Raw genomic sequence first — 24,499 nt, 5'->3', positions numbered from 1 at the left:
TCTTATTTTTCCATAGAAGACCTTGAGGTCTTATTTTTCCATAGAATATCTTGAGGTCTCCTTTTTCCATAGAAGACCTTGAGGTCTTCTTTTTCCATAGGAGACCTGGAGGACTTCCTGTTTCATCATCTTTCATGTTTTATAAGTGACCTGAAAGTCTTCATCCATAGAAGACCTGGAGGTTTTCTTTTACTATAGAGGACCTAGAGATATTCTTGTTTTATTGAAGACCTGGAGTTGTCCCTTTTCCATAGAAGACCTGGACATCGTTTTTCATAAGAGACCTGAAACCTATGGATGAAGATCCATAGAAGACTTTAACCTGGAGGTTTTCTTCTTCCATAGAAGACCTGACGATTTTCTTTTTCCATAAAAACTGGAGATCTTCTTATTCCATAGTATACCTTTGAGGTCTTCTTCCACAAACGACTTTTAAGGTCTTCTATTTATTACAATCTCTTAATTTTATTACAATTTCTAATCTCCCGCTCATTGACAAATGTCCTCTCTCCTATTTCCAAAATTTTCCCTTGAGGAATAAAAATAATTTACGGCCATAAATTTTCTTCTAAAAATAAACATTTGTGGACCATTTTATTCACCTGTCATAAGCAGCAGAGCATGGACACCATTAAAGTGGCCACAGGCATATGGACGGAGACACTTAATGGAAGTCGTAACATAAGTGCCTATGTATCATCAGAACTGGAATAAGTTGGTGGGCATATGTTTTGCATGTCGTTATGTTGCTCTTTGTTGTTAATTCAATTACTGTTGACCTTTGGCCTTTGTGAAGCGTGTTCCGCTTTGTTTTCATTGCCCAACGGAGCAAAAAAAATGGCTACAATGGCAATCGCATTGAAACCACTCAAGACCAAACATTCGGAACCGAGAAGAGAAAAAACACACAACAACCAGAACATCATATCCTCAAATATTCGAGAGTATCCTTTGTAATCTGTTGGAGAAATCCTCAAAGTACTTTGGGTAAACACTTGGAGCTATTCAGCAGCAAAGCGAAAAACAGACGACGGTCAAAGAAATATGAAAAACTCGAAATAAGGCTAACGAAATCATCACGCAGTTTTTGCTAGGAAAATTTTTGGGAAATGGAAAGGTAAGGGAAATGTGAAGTTACAGGGATTGCTTAACGGCAACAAACATCGTTCACTGAAAAAGGGCTGTTGTTGGGCTGGATCTTCAAGCTTTAAGTATTGTCAATTATTTTCCTAATTTTTTGCCTGCCAAAGAACAACGTTTTCAGTCCAAACCATTTTCAATTATTACGTCAAGTTACTCGCATCTCCACCTTCTATTGGACTTCCTTCCGGTTGCTCTCTCAATGGCCATCCCTACAGTAAAAATAGCTAAAAAAGGTTTACATCATTTTTCCAGCACTTGCGAAATTGCATGATTGCTCAGTTTCCTAAACAAACGTATTTCGGGTATTCCCTTTCGCCATACCATTTCCAAACCAAGTTAATATACTTCCCTTTTCACCTCAATTACCTCTACTTTTTCCTTCCCCACTTTGACGTGGTTCTGTAATTCTATGAAGCTTTTTTTAAAGCCACCCAGTTTCTCCAATTTCTGCGATTTATGTGGGTAGCTTTAGCTGCGTACACAAAATGTTCCGCTGCCATGAAATACAATTGCCAATATAAAATGGGAATCATCCGAAAAGGTGATTTCATAAATAGGAAAACACAAGAAGTGACTAATTTATACAATTTTTATTCTCATTATTGAGGATTATGAATGTTGTTGAGCGGCAAAGAGGCTATGAAAAAACAAAATCATAAGAGGAGGAAAAAGCCACAAACATAGCGAAAAAAAAATGCTGAACATCAACATTTATTATTTATGCAATCAATTAAAAATGTTAGAGCACATTATCCGCAATTTGAGCGATGTTGTTTTTTTTTCAATTCTGAAAAATGAATACTCTAATACATAATTTTAAAACGCACATTTAAGTCAATAAGGGTTAATTTCGATCGGACCGAACTTTTAATGCCATCCACCATGAGGAATAGAAAATATTTTAAAATAAAAGAGTCAGATTGAACATTGGGTCCTCTTCCAATGTTGCCAATGAAATCTGTTGGTAAAAAGTCTTGCTAAGTAAATAAAAAAAAATGTTAAAAAAATATTCGGAGGTACCGCCTTATGAGTATCAAAAGAAATAATGAGCCTATTTCAGCAGACTTCTGCTATAGAAGACAGAATCCAGTACAAACTCTAGATACCGAATTATATAATTATCAGAATACCGAATATTGGGAAGTATATAAAGACAATGTTCTGCTACAGGATATACAGGGTTGCCCATATTCGACGGACCCAAGTTTTTTTTTTTTTAATCAAAGAAAAAAATAAAAATTTGGCGGTTGGCAATATTTATCATTTAATTTGTTCCAAGTAGATTTGTTTACATCAATTTTTGAATATGATATCTCTCAAATGGCCGCCTCTGGCGTTGATGACGTATTGTGCCCTTTTTGGTGCATTTTCCATCGTTTTTGCCAACGTTTCGGCCGGAATAGCGGCTATTTCTTCACGAATGTTGTCCTTGAGCTCTTCTACGGTCCTTGGCTTGTTAACGTAAACCTTTGACTTCAAATATCCCCACAAGAAGAAGTCAGGCGGCGTCAAATCGGGCGAACGCGGTGGCCAGTCCAAATCACCACTTTTCGACATCAAACGGCCCGGAAACAAATTCTTCAGAAAATCGATTGTTATGCGACTTGTGTGCGGTGGAGCGTCGTCTTGTTGAAACCAGAACTGCCTCATACGCTTTCGACGAATAATTGGCATCACAAAATTGGTCATCATGTCGCGATAACGCTCCTAATTGATGGTAACAGCTTGGCCGTTTTCAAACGGCCCAATGACCGTTTTCGCACTAACGCCGTTTCGTCATGAATCTCCTGAGGATTTTCAGTGGCGTAAAAACGGGAATTTTGCTTATTTACGGTCCCATTCAATGTGAAATGGGCTTCATCGGACATGATAATTTTGTTCCAAAATTGCTCGTTATCTTCGGCCATTTCGATGACTCTTTGGGCCCAATCCAATCGACGAGACTTGTCCGCAGGCAACGTTCTTTGCGTCAATTGAGTTTTGTACGGGAACAAATACAAATCAATGCGAATAATCCGTTGTAAAGTGGACCGAGCCATGCCCAACTGCTGAGAACGGCGTTTTTGGGATGTTCTTGGGGACCTCTCAACACTGGCTCGAACGGCAGCGATATTCTCGGCCGATCGCCTTGGTCGACTTTTATATGGCCTCTTCGGATTAGAAAGAGCCTTACCAGTCGAAAATTATTCGTATAAACGCTTAGTGGTGTTCTTAGAAGGCGCACTTCTCTAATTTTTTAATGTTTTAAAAGCACGTTGAGTTTCTGGTGGCCAACGGAAGGTGCACATTTTCAGCTGACCTCTTTGGCAAGGAAACTCGATCATTTTGTTTGTTTACAAGCTGCTGGACAACAAATTTCTTCACATTGGAGAAATCTAAATTCGGCATTTTGAGTCTATTTTCTTTCTGCTGTGGTGTAAGTTCTTGCACTTTTTGCAATTTCAATGGTTTTACCCCGAGCTCATTTTTCAATATTTGCCGAATGGAATAGTGCGATTGGTTCAGCTCACGAGCCGATTTTCGGCCATTACGACGTGGGTTTTCTATCAAGTAGCTTCTTTACTTTTCGAACCATTTCTGCTGATGTTGCTGTTTTCTTCCGTCCACTTTCTTGACGTCGGGCGAATCTACCAGTATCACGGTAACGAACTATGTTACGAGACACAAAAGATTTATTCACATTTAAATGCAGGAGTGCTCTAACGATAGCCACTTGTGTTTTTCCAGCCAAATATAAAGAAATCACACTATCACGTTTGAATTCCGTCACGACTATTTTTTTTTTTTTTTTTTTTTTTTTTTTTTCTGGAAAAATCTCACCAAAATGCTTTAGTACGCTGATAAAAAATATAATGAGCTGCCACTGGAATAATTTTAACAGCAGTTGGACGAATGGCTACGAAATGACAGCAGTCTGAAGCTGGATGCATATTTTTATCTCACCCTGAATACCTTCAGAAGCCAACATAAATAAAACCTTGCACTTGACATAAATTTCTAATATCGCACGTATGCAAAAAAAAACTAAATTCTATTCTTAAAATATTTTTATCGGTTCAAAATATATGTCAATAAACTTTTGTTTTCCTAAAATACTAATTCAATAAGGATTTTTTCCTTCCAGATATTTTACATCGTTTTTATATAAATTTAATATTTGAAAATCTTGATGCATTTCATTTACCATGGTAACAATCTAAACTTTAAATTAGCATCTGTTCATTTTCTCATAGGCAACTCCACAATTTTCACTTTCAACAACATTTTCGAATTTCCATTAAAGTTGCAAATCTGTAAAACGCCAAGGCAATACAGCTCTAACAATGGAATTGATTAAAATTCACATCCCAACAATGATAATTAACTTACTAAGGCAGTAAATCTCGCACTTCGAACAAACAAATCAATTCCACTGAATGCTGGCAACGACAAGGAATCCATGAAAGAGGGTGTAGAGGAGGGCGAAAACAGCCTAAGAGCAAAAAATTGGAACTCATACAGAAATCTGAAATCACATAATTAAAAGCAAATCATTCAAACGCTGAGTTTTTCTGCTTCATTCGTTGATTTGCCTTCGCCTTTTCGTTTTTTGCTTCCTCATTTGGTAGATTTATTGATTTTAATTAAATGGGAAACACAAGGAACCCCGAATGAGGGGAGAGAACAACAACAGGGTCGAGGGTAGAGTAAAAACAAAACAGCCAGCACAGCAATACCGGAATCCTAGAAACAGCAAAAACCGATATCTCGGTGAAAACGAAATGACAGTTGAAGTGGAAAGAAAAAACAAGCAACGTCGTATCTAAAGCTGAAGGAGATGCTAGAAAGTGATAGTAGAAGGAATTTTAAAGGTAGCTATCTGACAGGTATGAAAAAGGAAAGCAAAAACAACAGAGGAAAGACAAAAGATTAATGAACATTGAAGTGAATGAAGTCAGGCACGTGGATAATGTTCGAGACGAGCTGAAATGTAAATGATTCGGATGATGATGACGATGAAATGGAAGATATTGAAGATGATTATGGTGATGAAGATTCGGTTGTTGTGGTATTTTGCGATAAACAATTAACAGTTTCTAGGAAACGCCGTAAGGTGATTTACAACTGAGGGACTAAAAATAAGACACTGTGGATAAGGGTCGACAAAATAGTACTTTTAATGAAAACCCACAAATTGCGTTTTTGGGAAGCCAAAAATGTCTTGAAGTAGAATTTAAGTTGTCGAATTTTTAAATTGAATGAATCACGAGTATGTTATGGTTTCATAGCATAGAAGCTTATAAATCTTACTAGCAAGTGCCCGCTACTACGTCTGCGAAAAGTCCACCTTAACATTTTAGATTTGTGCCAACAGTTCGTGTTGGACCTTTTTAGTACTCAAAATGCACAATTTGTACGGTTTGGTAAAATTTTCTAATTACTACTTCATACATAGCACAAAATTTTCAGAATTCCAAGGTTTTAAATATTATTTAAGTTTTTCACTTTTCGAAAAGAACAGTCTTCAAAATCTGTCGTTTTGAAGTTTTCCAAAAAGGAGGATATTAGGAAAACCATTGCCCTTTGGACCTACATTCAATTTTTCTGTCCAAAACAATTTCAACGTCTCTATATGTTAACCTTAGAAACCAACAGAGACCTAAATATCAAATTCGGAATTTCAGCTTTATTCCTTCACCCAATGCCAAATTTACTACTATTTAGTACATTTCGTACTATTATAGTATACATTTTTAAAATAACTCCATATCTCAATACCAGAAACCAACAGAGACCTCAAAATAATATTTTAGGATTCCAGCTCTATACCTTCTTCCCATACCCAATTTAGCGCCATTCATCACTTTTCGTAGATTTATATTTTGTACTTTTCGAACATTCCTAAAAAACACCTCCATCTCTCAGTTCCAAATACAAACAGAGACCTCAATATCAAATTTGAGGATTCTAGCTCTATCCCTTCACCAAAATTTAGATACCAACAGTGACTTTACTATCAAATGTCAGGATATCAGCTCTTTAATTTCCTCCATTGCCACATTTAGTACAATTGTAGTACGCATATCCCAAAATCTGCTCCTTCTCTCAATCACACACTTACATAGATACTTACAGGATTTTATCTCTACTTCTTCTACTTCTTCTTAGTACTTTTCGTACTATTATAGTACACTTTTTACACCTCAATATTAAATATGAGGATTCCAGCTCTATCCCTTCACCCAATACCCAATTTAGTGTCATTCCGTACTTTTATTACAATTATAATACACCTTTCAAAAACACATCCATAGCTCAATTACAGACACCAACAATGGCCTTAATATCAAATTTCAATATTTCATCTCTATCCCTTAACCCAAAAAAAATCTAGTACTATTTCATACTTTTCGTAAAAATATAGAACGCATCTCCAACCCACCTCTAAATCTTCTCTCTAAATAGCAACTGGGACCTATATATAACATTTGAGGATTCCAGCCCTATCCCTACACTCAAAATGAAGTTAAGTACTATTATATACTTTCCGAACACTATTAGTACGCATTTTCAAAACAAGTTCCATATCTCAAAGGTAGATATCATCAGCGACTTCAATATCAAATTTCAGATTTCAACTCTTTAATTTACCGCCTGCACCACCTTTAGTAACATTTCGTACAATTATAGTACGCATATCTAAAAATCACCTGCATTTTTAGCCAAAGACACTAACAGTGACATCAAATATAGGACGCATTTCTAAACCGACTGGCAAATCTTAAACATATATACAATCAGGAATCTAAATACCAAACCGAATTGTACCGTTTGATACTTTTAGTACAATTATAATACACTTTTGCGAAACCACCTCCATATGTCCAGGCTATACATAAACAGTGACCCTAATACCAAATTTCAGATTTCAAGCAGTATTTGTTCACCTAATACCAAAAATAGTACTATTTAGTACTTTTCGTGAGATTTTAGTCGATATTTCGTAAGCCACCTCTTTATTACAAATCTACCACCAATTTTTGACCCAAATCCAAAATTCCAAACCCTAATGCTTCACACAATACCAAATTTAGAAACATTTAGTACTCTTCGTACAATTTTAGTACCATTAAGTAGTTTTCCTACAAATATAGGAAGCATTTTCAGAACCACCTCCATATGTCCATCGTAGACAGCGATCCAATGTACAATTTTAGATTTTAATCACTATCTGTTCTCACAATAATAAATTGTACTATCACCAATCCACCACCAACGGGGATACCAATGCAAAACTTCAAGTTCTATTCCTTCACCCAAAGCCAAATTTAGTAACATTTAACACCTTTCGTACAAATATAGGACACATTTCAAAACCACCTCCAAATCTCAACCTCAGATACCAATAGTTCTCTAAATATTAATTTTCAGAATGTTATCTCATTCCTTCACCCAATAACAAATATGGAACTTTTCGGTACTTTTCGTACATTTCCAAAATCACCTTCATAAGCCCAGGCTACACATGAATTGCGTTTCTAATACCAAATTTCAGATTTAAAGAACTATTTGTTCACCAAATTGTACCATATATAGTACTATTTAACACTTTTCGTGCACTTATAGTAAACATTTCCAATACCACCTCTTTATAACAAACCTACCACTAACAGGAACCTCAATACAAAATTTCGAATCCTGTTCCTTTTCCCAATACAAAATTTAGTACCATTCAGTACTTTTCGCACAATTATAGTACACAGCTTCATCACATATGAATAGCGACCCTAACACCAAATTTCAGATTTCAAGCACCTTCTGTATAGTACCGAATATTGTACTATTTAGTACCTTTCGTGCACTTGTGGTACATATTTCCAAAACCACCTCTTTATCACAAACCTACCACCAACAGGGACCCCAATAAAGCATTTCAGCTTCATTTGTTCACCGCAAAACCTAAATGTTCCGAATTTTGTGCCACTCAGTACTGCTCACACAATTAGTACACATTTCCAAACCCACCTACATATATCAGACTTATTTGCAAACTTGATTCTTATACCGAAATTCAAGTTTTTAGCTCTACCAGTTCACAAAATACAAAATAGAACTATTTTAAAGGTTTAGTACCATTTTAGAACCTAAAAGTTTGAACTTCTAAAAACCCTTTGTTGCATCTATCCTTCACTCCATCAGTTACTCCCATTTCAATTTTAAGAATTCCAGCTGCATCGGTTCCACTTCCTACCTATACTCCTCAGTCTTAGAACTCAATACTAATCTTATTCCAAATTTCAGGATTCCAACTCTATCGATTCAACCTTTCGGTTTAATTTAAATTGTTCCAAATTTAGTACACATAAGTACGAATTTCATAAACTATCTACATTCCTCAGTCCTAGAAGGTAATAGTTATCTCAACCTCTATCGGTTCACCCAAATGAAACCAAATTTAATACCATATCCCAATCCTACACTCCGCGAGTAATGTTAATTTCAAATTTCAGGATTCCAGATCCATCCATTTTTCTAAGTTCAAATTGTACTAAATTTTGTACCGTTTAGTACTTTCCAAAACTGCCTCCTTACATCTACTCTACACCTCAACGTTGATTCCCTTGCCAAATTTCAAGTTTTTAGCTCTAACCGTTCACTCGAAACGAAATGGTAACAAATGTGGTACATTTAAGTACTTTTCGTACACTTATAGAGAGAAATTCCAAAAACCCTTCGGTACATACAGGGTGAGATGAAAAAACTGCAACCAACTTCAGACTGCTGTCATTTCTAAGTCACTCGTCCGACAGCTGTTAAAATTATTCCAGTTACAGCTCATTCTCGTGAGCTGAACATATCGCATTATTCCATCCGGCAAATATTAACGAATGAGCACGGAGTAAAGCCATTGAAATTCCAAAAAGTGCAAGAACTTACACCGCAGCAGAAAGAAAATAGACTCAAAAGAGCTATCGAGTTGCTTCCCTTGGCCGAAAGTTATAAGCTGCAGCATTTCGTTTTCTCCGATGAGAAAACATTCGTCGTCCAGCAGTTTGTAAACAAACAAAATGATCGCGTTTACTTGCCAAAGAGGTCAGCTGAAAATGTGCACCTTCGGTTGGCCACCAGAACTCAAGCTCCGGCCATGATGATGGTGTGCGCCGCCATAACAGCTAATGGTCGCTCTCCGCTCGTATTAATCGACCTTGATGCTACGGTCGATAAATGCCGAATATGATCGGGAAATATTTTGGAAGGGGTATTAAAGCCTTGGGCACCCAAACATTTTGGCCGCAGACCTTGGACATTTCAACAGGACTCCGTACCATCGCACTCAGCACGCGCCACCCAAGAATTGTTGCTTCATTTCCAGGGCACAATCACCAAAATCTCCGGATACAAATCCCTTGGACTATTGTGTCTGAAGTATTTTGGAAAGCAAGGTTGACCTTAAAAAATACCAAAGTGTCGACCACCTCAAGCAAGCGCTTCGCCGGGAATGGGCCAAAATACCGCAGAGCAACATTCAGGCAACGTGTGACGGTTTCATTCGCCGTTTGAAGGCCATAATTCGTGTCAAAAGCGACCAATTCGAACAAATCTAAACATATTCTAAAATTTTATGCTATTTTCGAAGTTTTTTTGCTTTCATTCAATAAAATTAAAAAAAAAATGTAAAAAATGTGGCGTTTGACTTTATTGCAGTTTTTATACCCTCCACAATAGTATGGAGAGTATATTAAGTTTGTAATTCCGTTTGTAACACCTCGAAATACATATTTTTAGACCCCACAAAGAATATATATTCTTTATCAGCATAAAATTCTATGTCGATTTAGCGATGTCCGTCCGTCTGTGGAAATCACTCTAGCTTCCGAACGAATTGAAGTAGATTGATAAAATTTTACTTAAATGTATGTTGTGTCTGCAGGACTTTTGGTATTGAAAATGGGCCATGCAGGTCCACGTTTTGGTATAGCCCCCATATGCGGTATTCCCGATATTCCATATTTTGATAATTTTTTCAAATTTGGTATTTGATGTTCGTAATGGATACTACAGCCTAAGACAGAAAACTGTCTGTGCAGATCCACGTCTTCGTATATCCCCCATATAACGGTACCTCCAGATATTCGGTATTTTGATCATTTTAGCGACATTATTCACCGGAATTGTTTCAAATTTGGTATTTTAAGTTCGTAATGGATACTACAGTCTAAGAAAGAAAATTGTCTGTGCAGGTCCACGTCTTCGTAGAGTCCCCATATAACGGTACCTACCGATATTCCGGACATTTTTCACCAGAATTGTTTCAAATTTGGTATTTGAAGTTTGTAATGGTCCACGTCTTCATATAGCCCCCATATTCAGTATTTTGATTTTATCGACATTATAACCGATTTTTTTAAGATTCGCATTTGAATATTGTAATGGCTTATGACAAAAGTTACCTATGCAGGTTCATGTCGTCGACCCTAATATAACAGCTTTTTAAGATTTTGACCGAATTTTTAACGGATTTTATTGTTTTTAAGAATTGCCAAATTCCTTCCAAATGGTGGAGGGTATTCAAAGTTCGGTCCGGCCGAAATTACAGCTTTTATATTTGTTTTTACCTCACCTTATATATCATATATTTCCAGCAATGATCTTCTTTCGAATTTAAGAGTTCTAGCTCTACTGATTCCTCAAACACAAAGGGTACCATATTTATTACCTTGTAATACTTTTCATACCATACTAGTGTGAGCTTCCAAAACGCAGTCTTATCTGACCCCTTCGGACCTAGAGCAACCCTCACCCAAAATTTCGAGATTCTAGCTTCAACCGTATCGTCTGGGCGTTGATGAATCTTTAAGTCAGTCAATTACTTTACTCTTTTGTTAATATAGATATATAAACTCATTATTTGGTAATGAGATTGTTTGCTGGATACAAGTAGAGGTCTTATCTATATGTAAAGAGTCCCCTTACAGTCCCTATGTTCTGGAAGACCTACAGCTTTCTTATATTGATGGAAAACCAATATTCCTTAAGAAGTGTATTCCAGAATACAGCCAATAATGCCATCCATTAGTGTAGGGTATAATTTAATCATTTCAAATTTCAAAGGCTTTCCAGAATATGCCAATAAAGATTAGAACTATTTTGTATTGTGAAGCGATTCGAAAGTCAAGAACATCAACAAAATCTGTTAACTTTGGGAAGGAGGTAAACAAATTCGCTACTTAAACAACTACAAGACAATGAGAAACCTGTCTATTTTATAAAGGTAGATAGTTTCATCTTTGCAATTAACAGCAGATGGGTAAGAACTTTGTAGCAGCGCACCCACACACACACAATCTGAAGGAATTCCTAAATTAATAACAAGTAATCGAACACTACAAAGTTGAAAGACAAAGCCGGAGAAGAAGTGGAAGAGGAACATTTTAATTATTTTGAAACTCATCACTAACCCATAACCTTTAAACCGCAATCGAAAGGCATGTGGCCTGCAGTTATCAAATTTAATGCCAAAGATGAATGAAGTCAAACGATACAGTTATAAGGTTACCAAAGTTTGTACTTTTAAACGCTTTTCTCCGAACTCAATTGTAAATTACAATATTCATTTTATAGAGATGAAATAAATTGCTGAAATTTCTCTTCTGCAATGCTGTGAAAATCATGATAACTACTTTCCGACACCAATGCGATACGTCATTACGTCACTACCAATTTGCCAGGTAAAATCGGAAAAATACCAACTGCTTGCTTGAAGGTCATCTTTTAATTAACAGTTTTCGGTTTTCATCATTAAATTTATCAGCTCAAAGCAGCTGTGAAACAATGAGTAATTACACAACTCATCTGGACGCAAAAAAATTGGCAACTGCTTCCCAGGCTTCATCGATACTCTTCTTCAGCTATAGAATATTAATCAAAGGAAGTGAGCATTTTTTGGAAAAACTTTTAATTGCAACATTTAAAAGAAATTAATCAATAAATAAAATAATTTACAGGGATAAAGTTTGATGCTGCAAAGATGGAATGTTTGCAATGAGTAATGGAATTTTCAAGATTTTCCAAAAGAATTTTAGTTTTATTTAATTCTTCGGTGCTCTTTTATTGAGTTTACGATCTCGTCACTTGGGTAAAAAAAGTTTTTTGTCATAGAAGTTATTTTTAAAATAACTTCTCGAGAGAATATCCCAGACAAAAAATAAGGGAACTGATGAGGTTTAGTGGCTCTTTCCAAAACCTAGGTATTCCCTGCCTTAGCCCCTGGTAAACATTACCATCGTTCTACACTAATAAACAAATGTTGTTTTTATGAAAACAAAAATAAAGGGATTAAGCCTGATCATTTCGCAACAAAAAAATATGATATAAATATTGCGACGCGTAAGATTAAGACTACAGGGTGAGATAAAAAAAACTTCAACAAAGTCAAACGCCATCATTTTTAAATTTGTTTTTAAATTTTATTAAATGAAAGCAGAAAATATCGAAAATAGCATCAAATTTTGGAAAAAGTTTAGATTTGTTCTCATTGGTTACCTTTTGCACAAATTATGGCCTTCAAACGGCCAATAAAACCGTCACACGCTGCCCAAATGTTGCTCTGCTGTATTTTGGCCCATTCCTGGCGAAGCGCTTACTTGAGATAATCGACTCTTTGGTATTTTTTAGTGCTAATCTTGCTTTCCAAAATACTCCAGACACAATAGTCCAACGGATTGGTATCCGGAGATTTTGGTGGCCTTTTGGCGCTGGAAATAAAGCGAGGAACCTCATTTTGTAACCATTCTTGGCGCGTGCTGAGTGCGATGGTGCTGAGTCCTGTTGGAATGTCCAAGGTCTGCGGCCAAAATGTTTACGTGCCCAAGGCATTAATACATTTTCCAGAATATTTTCACGATAATATTCGGCATTTATTCTGATGCCACTGTCGATTAATGCGAGCGGAGAGCGACCATCGGCTGTTATGGCGGCCAACACCATCAACATGGCCGGCACTTGAGTTCTGGTGGCCAACCGAAGGTGCACATTTTCAGCTGACCTCTTTGACAAGTAAACACGATCATTTTGTTGGTTTACAAACTGCTAAACAACGAATGTTTTCTTATCGGAGAAAACCAAATTCGGCAGTTCACCACTTTTGGCCAAGTGAAGCAACTCTTGAGCTCTTTTGAGTCTATTTTCTTTCTGTTGCGGTGTAAGTTCTTCCACTTTTGGAATTTCAATGGCTTTCAATATAACGGTATCTCCTGATATTTGGTATTTTGATGATTTTAGTGACATTATCCTCCGGAAATGTTTCAAATTTGGTATTTGAAGTTCGTAATGGGGACTACAGCCTATGAGAGAATATTGTCCGTGCAGGTCCACGCCTTCGTACAGCCCCACATAATGGTACCTCGGCATTTTGATGACTTTAGCTACATTATTCTCCGAAGTTTTTTTTTTCAAGTTTTGCCTTTGAATATTGTAATGGCTTATGACAAAAATTGCCTATACAAGTTTACGTCGTCGTATAGACCCTAATATAACGGCTACATTCGGTATTTTTAAGATTTTAACATAATTTTTACGGATTTAATTTTTTATTTTTTTTTTTGAAAATTGCCTAATTCGGTCCAAATGGTGGAGGGTATTCAAAGTTCAGCTCGGCCGAACTTACAGCATTTTTACTTGTTCTTTTTTAACTATAAACACCATGTGGGAGAGGCTCCAAAAGATATGGTACGATCTTTATAACAGATCTAGTGTTGATAGAAATATTGAGGTGTGCCAAATCTAAATGGAATCGGATATTAATTTCACATTTTATGAGCTTTATGGATATTCAAAATTTTGACCCGTGGTGATGGAGGTACCAAAAAGAGTGGTTCGCTATATTCCATCGTCACATCCGATCTTGTGAAATCAATAATATTGGAATGTGTGACTTTTGAAGACATTCGAAATTTTTATTTCGTATTTTATTGGGGTTTTAAATTTCCCAAATGTTTACCCTTTGTGGGGGAGGTACTTGATGGAGTAAATCGATATTGTCCTGAACTAGCACTGACAAAAATATGGGGATTTGCAAAGATTGCACCGAATTGAATGATGCTTTGTCTTCGTATGAGGTAAATTATTTTCTTGGAAAATGTTGACCTTTTATGGGGGAGGTACCAGAAGTAGTGGACCGATAGTGCCCATCTGCGAACTCGCTCTAAGTTTGATTATAATATTACGATTTACCAAGTCTGGACTAAATCGGAAACTTCCTTCGAGAGTAATCGTGCGCACCAGATAACCGGACGGACGTAACTAGATCGACTACAAATGTCCTGAAACGGATTTAGTCTAACGGACTTATTTCGACCTTTTGACGCGGAACGGCTGAAGGTAGAATCTTGAAATTATGCACTAGGGACTTGGTGGTCTTGGTGCGTAATCATGTGATAATGCTGGGTGTATGGAAGTTCCTACTTATTGGGTACGAGAAATACAAAATTTTCCTAAAAAGTGAATACTTTGTATTGTAGAAACGGAATGCGCTGGAATTTTGAAATGTTACTTAATTTGAAACAATTAGACAGACGGACGGACGTCCCTAGATCGATTACAAATGTTCTGAATCGGATTTGGTATAACAGACTTATTTCGACCTTTTGATACGGAACTGCTGAAGCTAGAATCTTAAAATTATTCACTATGGACTTGGTACTAAAATGTCCTAAAATACTAAAATATACTAAAATGTCCTAAAAATTTGAATACTTTGTATTGGACAAGCGGAATGCGCTGGAATTTTGAAATGTTACTAAATTTGAAACAATTAGATACATAGGTTCACGTCTTCGTATAGGCCAGTACACATTTGCAAAACCACCACCAGATCTCAACAGCAGATACCAACAGAGACTTCAATATTACATTTCATTTGTTGAGCTTTATACATTCACTAAATACGAAATTTAACAACATTTAGTACATTTTGAATAATTTTAGTACCAATTTGCAAAACCATTGAGTTATGAAACTCAATCCTAGACACCAACAGTTATCGCAATATAACATTTCACGGTTGTATCCTTTCAGCCAATATTTAATTTAGTACCATTTAGTACATTTCGTACAAATATAGAACGCAATTCCTAACCACCCCCAAATCTCAAACACAGATATCGCCAGCAATTTATATGTCAAATTTCAGAATTACAACTCTATTCCTTCACGCAAAACCAAATATAGTACCATTTAGTACTTTTTGTACAATTTTAGTATACATTTCTTAAACCAGCTTTATATGTCCTGGATACACATAAACAGCAGCTCTAATCCCAAATTTCAGATTTCAAGCACTATATTTAGTATTTTTTTTCTGCGTTTTTGAACACATTTTCAAAACCATTTCGTTATTGCAAACCTATTATCAACAGGGACCCAATACAATATTTTCAAATTGAAGCATCACCCGTTCATCCAAGCTATCCAGGCTACACATGAACAGCAACCCTAATTTCAAGCATTATCTCTTCACCTAATACCAACTTGTACCAAATATAGTACTGTTTAGTACGTTTTCCGCGTTTTTTTTTTTTTTTTTTTTGAACACAATCGCAAGATCATTTCGTTATTACAAACCTACCATCAACAGGGACCCCAATACATCAACAATATTTTCAAATTCAAGCATCTCCCGTTCACTCTAAACCAACCTGTGAAGCACTTAGTTCGCGTGACCAAAACTACCTTAATCGGTTCAGATTTAAAAATCTTCTACATATATCTTGGCTCAAGTTCTTTAAAAAATTTACAATTTCACTAACATTTACAACAAATTTTTCAATACAACAACTTCTTCTACTTTCAGGTCCAGCCGTCGTTATTCCATTTCGTGTATGACAACGTGATTGTGTAGCGACTACGATGTCGCTCCATGAGACGCCATCAAATATCAGATTATTCGAGACATCCACACTGAAATCGATAGCGGCATCAACAATTAAAACATTAAAAAACAGCGGTAGCACTGCCAAACAAAGTCCTGCATACAATCGGCCAACAACTCATTACCAACAAAATTTTCTGTTTGGAAAAGCCAGGCAACAGCAGCAACACCATCCACAGCAGCATCAGCAACAGTATCCCGAACAGAATGAAACAACATTTGCCCTGGTCTCTCAAAATGCAAACAATGCAACAGCCACCTTAACAACAGCGACGACAACAACAACAACACGACCAACAATAGACGAGAATCTAGTGGCAACGTCACAACGTCAACAGCCTGCAATATCCATGTTAACCAATGCTGCCAATGAAACCTCATCGCACACCAGCCTAGCAACATCAATTCCTCTACCGCCATCAACCTTATCTTTGCCATCATCATCATCGTCGTCATCATCATCAACGTCCGTGCTAACAACGTCAAACTCATCGGCTACATTTCCTCATGACTTAACATTGGCATCCTCCTCCTCCACCACTTCGACATCCACATCTCCGTCCTCATCCGCGGAATCATCGGGCACAAGCGCCCTATCAACCTCTACATTTTCATCGCCAACTGTTTTCAACGATTCGGTAAAAACGTTAACTTCCGCTCTCACAACGGGTACATTCAACGATGCCGCCGATGCAGCAACCTCCTCCTTTCCCCTGTCCGCCACCAACAATGCCTTAGATGAGAATTTATTTTCCACTCCTTACAGTTATCTCGATGGCTACAGTAGCAGCAACAGCATCACGGCGACCACCATCACCAACACAGACACCATTCCCACCACCAGCACCAGCACCTCCCTCATTAGCGGCGCCATTATGAACAATAGCAGCTACTTTGGCTCACCATTCAATCTAAGCCTTTCGGAGAATTCCACAACGACATCACTTCTGTCCTCGATGGCCTCCATTACCAGCGATGTCAGTATCGCCGATGACAGCGACAGCGATAATTGGATGGACCTTTCGGTAGTCATTCTGAAAGGCTTTATATTCTTCTCAATTATTCTAGCAGCCGTTCTTGGAAATGCGTTGGTTATAATTTCCGTTCAGCGTAATCGTAAATTGCGGTAAGTATGCAATTGTCAGCAGTTTGTTGGATTCAATCCATAGCCATTGATGGCGATGTAATGACGACGCCGAGGATGTTGAGGACATTTTCACTTTGTGGTTTCAAATTTTAATCACAAGTACAATTTTGTGTGTAATGGTCGTGGAAATTATGGCCACAAAATGTGGCTTCCTTTTCGAGGGTGATTATGGGTGATAATCGGCAATTTTACAAAATGTTATTGAAACCGCCCGTAATGTGAAATAAATATTGTTTTCAAGAGTCTCGACAAACAATATCGTGGGTTTATTTATATAAATAAACCCCCTTAGCAATATGGCTTCAGACGGTATGTATCACTTGATACGGACAAAAAGTGCCCCATCGAAATTTCGATTTTAGACTTTATGTCTCTTTTGGACCAAATACGTTTCGGGACATTCAGAGTCGATGTAGGGGTGTCCGTCCGTCTGTCTGGCTGGCTAGTGCGCACGATAACTCTTGAAGGGAGCACCTGATTTGGTCCAAACATCGAGTTCGGAGATGGACAATATCAGTCCACTCTTTCTGCTATCTCCCCCAAAAAAGATCGAAATTTTTAAAAAAAAAAAATTATGTACAGAAAAACAAGTAAAAAAACATTTAGTTCGGCCGGGCCAAACTTTTAATACCCTCCACCTTAGGGTAAAGGAAACATTAGAGCCCATTATGACCCACATATACCAACTTTTAGATAAATTCATGGGAAAATATACCAAAAATCATCAAAATATCGAATATAGGGAAATACGGCTATATGGGGCTATACAGAAACGTGAACCTGTACATACAGTGTTTCGCCAAAAGAGCAAGAACCCATTAAGACCAACAAATACCAATTTCTAGACAACTCTGCGAAGAAATGTGGCAAAAACCATTAAAAAAACCATTATATGGGGGCTATACCAAATCGGAGACCTATAAATGCAATGTTTCACCAAAGGAGCTACAAATCCAATACAAATACCAATTTTCAGACAAATCCGTGAAAAATGTGGCAAAAATCATCAAAATACCGAATATTGGGAGGTACCATTATATGGGGACTATACCAAGAAGTGAACCTATAATTGCAATGATTCGTCACACGAATTGGGACTCATTATGACCTACAACTACCAATTTTCAGAAAAATCCGTGAAAAAATGTGTCAAAAATCAACAAAATACCGCATATCGGGAGGTACCGTAATATGGGGACTATACCAAAACGTGGACCTATACATACAATGTTTCGCCACACGAACTAGGAACCATTATGATCTACAAATACCAATTTTTGGACAAATCAGTAAAAAAATTTGTCAATAATCATCAAAAGACCGAATATCGGGAGGTACCGTTATATGGGGGATATACCCAATCGTAGATCCATACATTCTATGTTTCGCCACCGGAGCTGGAACCTATTATGACCAACAAATAACAATTTTTAGACAAATCCGTGAAAAAATGTGGCAAAAATAATCAAAATACCGAATATCGGGAGGTACCTTTATATGGGGACTATAGAAAAACGTGGACCGATATATCTCATTTTCAATACCAACCATCCAAGAAACCAAACAAATTGCTCTGCTAAATTTTGGCGCTCTACGTCAAATAATGTGGGCTGTATCGTGATTTCAACAGACAGACAGACAGACAGTCCGACGGACATCATTAAATCGACTTAGAATTATGTGCTGATTATGAATATATATATATATACGACGAATATTTAAAGATGTTACAAACGAAATGACAAAGTTAATATACCCTCCTTTCCAAAGTGGAGGGTATAAAAGCGATAATCTGATTTTGCCCTGGTGTTAAGACGGAATATATTGGTCCACTCCTTCTGGTACCTACCCCACAAAAGGTTGACATTTTGAATATCCATTGTCATAAAACGCGAAATAAGAATCAGGTTCTCTTTATATGTATCTCACACATCCCATTATTTCTACTAACACAAGATCTGTTGTGAAGATGGAGTATATCGGTCCACTCAATCAAGTACCTCCCCCACAGAGGGTAAAAGTTTTAAATATTCATAAAACTCGAAATTAACATTCGATTCCATTCAGACCTGGCACATCTCAATATTTTCATTAACACAAGATCTGTTATAAAAAAGGTAATGATCGGACCATTTCTTCTGGTATCTCCCCCACATATGGTTCAAGATTTTGAAAAACAAAACACTCAAATAAAGCGAAATATGCATCCAACTCTCTTCAAATTTCACAAATCCAAATATTTGATTTAATAATTTATGTGAATTTGAGGAAAATTAAAAAAAAACTCCTTAAGCTAAATCCTATATATTTTATAAATATTTCTACAAGAGTTCTCTTTAACAAAATCTTAGTTTTTTCATGAATATTTATTCGAGAAACCTTAGAAGCTAGCTACTGACTTCTTAATCATACCTTTTAAAGCCCTCAGAATTATGAGGAAAATTATAGATTTTTAAGAATTTTTTTTATTTTTATAGATTTTTGGAATATTTTTTCAAAAAGAGTTTTCTAGGAGTTATCAGGACTAAAATTGCGAATATCAACCAAAATTGTTTAAGAGACGTTAATTACAATTTTTAGATTTTTAAGAATAAAATTGGCAGATCTCTAAAATGCAAAAATCATGAAATCGAAGAATATTTTTTCAGGAGCTCTTATAAGTAAAGCCGTGGACATTTTAAACAAAAATTACAAAAAAAAAAACCCTTAGAAGAAATATCGATCTCCGAAAAAATTGGATATTTTTAAGAATAATTTGTCAAGAGACCACCTGACAAATTTTTGGGATTTGTAAAAACATTTTCTTAAAAGCCCATTTAATCGAAATGTTGGACCCCTTAGAAGCGAAAGCTGAACTTTTCATATAAACCTTATTAAGAGCCATTAGGTTAATATTTTTAGAAATTATTTTTTTAATGACCTCAGAATAAGAATCCTGGGTTTTTATGAAAAATTTCCAAAACTCTCAGAATGAAAATAGTATAGTATTAACAAGAGTATTTGGATTTTTAAGAATCAAAAGTATGCATTTTTAGAAATGTCTTTCAGAAGAACTTAGAAATATCTTTCAGAAGAACTTGGAACACGTTTACAAAAACCGTCTCCAGAAAAAAATTGCACTCCAAAGAAAAATATAAGATTTTTTTAAAATATCTTTTCAAGGTATCCCATGAGACCTCATGACAAAATCTAGAATTTTTATACCCTCCATCATAGTATGGAGGGTATATTAAGTTTGTCTTTCCGTTTGTAACACCTAGAAATATACATTTTGGACCCCACAAAGTATACATATTCTTAATCAGCTTAAAACTCTATGTCGATTAGCGATATCTGTCCGTCTATCTGTCAGTGGAAATCACTCTGGTTTTCGAACGAAATGAAGTTGGTTGATAAAATCGTACTCAAATATATATTATTTCGGCAGGACTCTTAGTATTGAAAATGGGCCATGTAGGTCCACGTTTTGGTATAGCACTCATACTATGGTACATCCCTATTTTCGGTATTTTGATGATTTAACCGATATTATTCACTGGAATTGTTTCAAATTTGGTATTTGAAGTTCGTAATGAATACTACAGCCTATGACTGAAAATTATCTCTTCAGGTTCACGTCTTCGTATAGCCCCCATATAACGGTACCTCCCTATATTCGAAATTTTGATGATTTTACCGACATTATTCACTGGAATTGTTTCATATTTGGTATTTGACAGAAAATTATCTGTGTAGGTGCACGTTTTGGTATATCCCCCATATTATGGAACCTCCATATATTCGGTATTTTTATGATTTTAGCTACATTATTTACCGATTTTTTTTTTTTTTTTTTTTTTTTTTTGAAGTTTCGCATTTGAATATTGTACTGGCTTATGACAAAAGTTGACTATGAAGGTCCACGTCGTCGTTAGACCTAAAAATACTCTTTGGTATTTTTAAGATTTTAACAGAATTTTTAACAGATTTTATTTTTTTTTTAATTGCCAAATTCGTTTCAAATGGTGGAGGGTGTTCGAAGTTCGCCGAAGCCAAATCTGCTGCTTTTTTTAGTTGTATAATATTATTTTCTCCTTAGTAAAAATATTGTATGTGGAAATGTTTTATCTTCGATTAGGATCCAAATTTTGGATTTATCAAAAATATTTATTCAAGAGCCAAATCTAAGATTTTAGACATTTTTCTTATTAGGTCTTAGTGGATTTTTTTAGAAAGCACTCAGAAGAAAACTGTAGAAATATTAATTCACGAGATAATTTTTCTACAGACCTTTATAATAAAATTGTTTTTTTTTAGGAGTTTTAACAGCAAAATCCTGGATTTTAGGAGCCTTATAAAGCAAAATTGCTAACTTTTTAAATAGCCTTGCTTTTAAAGGCTCTTGGAAAAAACTTAACATTACTGGAATATTTTAAGGAATATTTTCAAGAACCTTCAGAAAATAAATCGTGATATGCACTCTTCCTTTTTGAGGTCATTTTTTAAGTTTTTTTTTTCTTTCAAGAGTCCTAAGAAGTAGGATCGTGCATCTCTAGAAATATTTTTTAGAGAAAAATTATGATTTTCGCTAATATTTTACTAAGGACTCTCTGAAGCAAAGTCGGGGATATAAAAGATTATATTTTAAAAGCCCTGAGAATAAAAAAGAAGAATTTTTAAAATGTTTTAACAAAACTTGAAAGTAGGGTCGTGGATTTCTCAAAACCGTTTTTATTGGGCCGCCAGTTCGTTCTTGATTCATTGATCCTTATCATTAAATTTTGAGGTGGTATTTTTAAAACATATTTTTCCAAGAGCCCACAGAAAAAAATCGTGAATTTCTCAACATATTTGTTAAGAGAAAAAAATTATGGATTTTCAAGAATATTTAATGGCTTTCTGAAGCAAAAAACGTGGATTTTAAAGAATATATTTTAATGGCCAAAAGAATCAAAATTTGAGATGTTTTTCAAAAGCCTTTAGAAGCTAAATAATCCCTAAGAATCAAAAATTGGAATTTTAATTTTTTTTAAATACCTTTAGAATTAAAATCATTTTTAATTGGCCTTCGGAAACAAAATAGTACTTTTGTACACAATTTATTAGAGAATCTCCCATAGAGGACATAACCTTATCGCAATTACATTAATCCGTATTAGAAATATCCACCAATTATTTTTTTTCCTATTACCGAGAAAATATAATCCATCCACTACTTTCGTTTCGTTGCCCACATCATCGCAACGCCTAAGTAACTTCATTGTAGCAAAAATAACTAACGACCTAATCGAGAAAACCTTCAGTTTCCATCGAAGTAAAAGTGCAACTAACCTTCTACTTAATCATGCTACTTATTACGACCTTTTCTGTATAAACGAGCAATTTAAATAGATTGCAACATTCAACCCTCATATATCAAATTATGGAAGCCCTGTTGTGCCTGGGCCAGAGAGAGCTTGGCTGGTTCACCTGGCAAAAGGCCTGCTGCTACAAAAACTAGTCGACCAGAATAGTGTGTGAGTGGCTGTGTGTGTGGGTTGACTGAGTTTGAAGTAAATGTCGATAGCGAGAGCGATGTCGATGTCAATGTCGACATCGATTTCTTCCCTTTCCCTGCTCATCCCGCATTCCATTTGAGAGCTGTGCTTTGAGAAAATCAAAAAGAAATAGACGACGACGAAGAAGAAATTGTATTTACTTGCAATAAACTTAGGTAATGGCATTAAACGATGGAAATGACAAGACCTCTGTCTGTCTGTCGGTCTGTCTCTGTATGGCAAAAGTTCCTAGAACCCAACAGAGCCAAAGCAAAAGAAAAGAGCAAATGGAATATTAAAATGCATTAAGGAAACAGAAGACGAATGAATAATAACAAGACAGGAACGTAATGTGTGACTGGATGACATGTGTTGTGCCCAGCAAAATAAGCAACGACAATTGTGAACATTTAGAGTCGGAAATAACTGTCAATATATGTATTTGTATTTATGTATTTGTATATGTGAGTGTGTGTTTGTGTTTAGAGGATATAAATTTAGATTAAATTACAGAAATGCAACAGTTTTGCTTAGCTGACTTTCGTTACATTGGAGACAAATTTATGATTTGCCTTGTTACAAAGAGTTATTATGGCAAATAGGGAAATATATAATTTATATTCCTATTTAGGAGAATAACGAAGACTATATTCAAGTGTTAGCAACTTATTTGAGATTGTTTATTACATGTGTAAAATGATAGAATTCAAAATAGATTTATAAATGAAATTGTAAAAGATGAGTGGCTCATCAAGGAACAGAAAAAAACAAAGCCAGAATCCTAAAAGGTACAACATTTAGCAGGCAGTTTCCTATTGACATGAGACAGGTCTTTTTTATACCCTCCACCATACATAGTATGAAGGGTATATTAAGTTCGTCATTCCGTTTGTACCTCATCGAAATAATAATTTTAGACCCAACAAAGTATATATATTCTTGATCAGCGTAAAATTCTAAGACAATTTAGCCCTGTCCGCCTGTTGTAATAACGATAGCGTCAAAACGAATTAAGATAGGAAACTAAAAATTTACACAGATCAGTCTTTCAAAGGTCGAGTTCGAAGATGGGCTATATCAGTCCACGATAACGATGCCTCCCGATATTCGGTTCGGATTTTGATGATCTAAGCCAAGTTTTTCAATGGAATGGCCTAAAAGTTCACACAAGGAGTTCCTTCTGAGTACCTCACCTCCTAAAAGAAAATTGTCTGCATAAGTTCACGATATATTCTTAATCAACGTAAAATTCAGAGACGGTTTAGCACCGTACGCCCTTCTGTCCGTCTCTTGTAATCACGCTAGAGTCAAAACGAATTAAGATAGAAAGCTACAATTTTTCCCAGATCAGGCAGGTCAAGTTCGAAGATGGGCTATATGGGTCTACGATATAGTATAGCTCCCATATAACGGTACCTCCTGATATTTTAGCCAAGTTTTTTCAATGGAATGGCCTAAAAGTCCACACAAGGAGTTCCTTCTTAGTACTTTACCCATCGTATACCCCCTCCCCCATGAAACAGTGCCTCCTTATATTCGGTATTTTGATGATTTTAGCTATATTTTTCAATGGAATTTTTTAAAAATCCACACCAGAAGTTCTTTCGATGTACTTTTCCCTTGGAAGAAAAATGTTTATATAAGTCCACAATATCAAACCATCCTCCTTGCAAGATATTCGATATTTTGACGATTTTAGGGAAATTATTTTCCGGAGTTGTTTCAAATTGGGTTTTTGAAGTTCGTAATGGATACTTATGACAAAACATTGTCTGTGCACGTTTT

General features: G+C 35.9%; 1 protein-coding gene across 1 annotated transcript in view; it reads left to right on the top strand.

Moving 5' to 3' along the window:
* Positions 1–15,987: 15,987 nt before the first annotated feature.
* LOC101895595 (octopamine receptor beta-3R) overlaps positions 15,988–24,499 on the top strand; it is a 64,012-nt gene continuing 55,500 nt past the window's right edge. Inside the window, exon 1 of the mRNA XM_059124354.1 lies at positions 15,988–17,177. Coding sequence (XP_058980337.1) covers positions 16,030–17,177 — 1,148 coding nt within the window. The 5' untranslated portion in view covers positions 15,988–16,029. The remainder of the gene's footprint in view (positions 17,178–24,499) is intronic.

Source organism: Musca domestica, unplaced genomic scaffold (assembly GCF_030504385.1).
Source record: "Musca domestica strain aabys unplaced genomic scaffold, Musca_domestica.polishedcontigs.V.1.1 1, whole genome shotgun sequence".
NCBI lineage: Eukaryota > Metazoa > Arthropoda > Insecta > Diptera > Muscidae > Musca > Musca domestica.
Note: the sequence above shows the minus strand (reverse complement) of the source record. Positions and strands in the feature narration are given on the sequence as shown.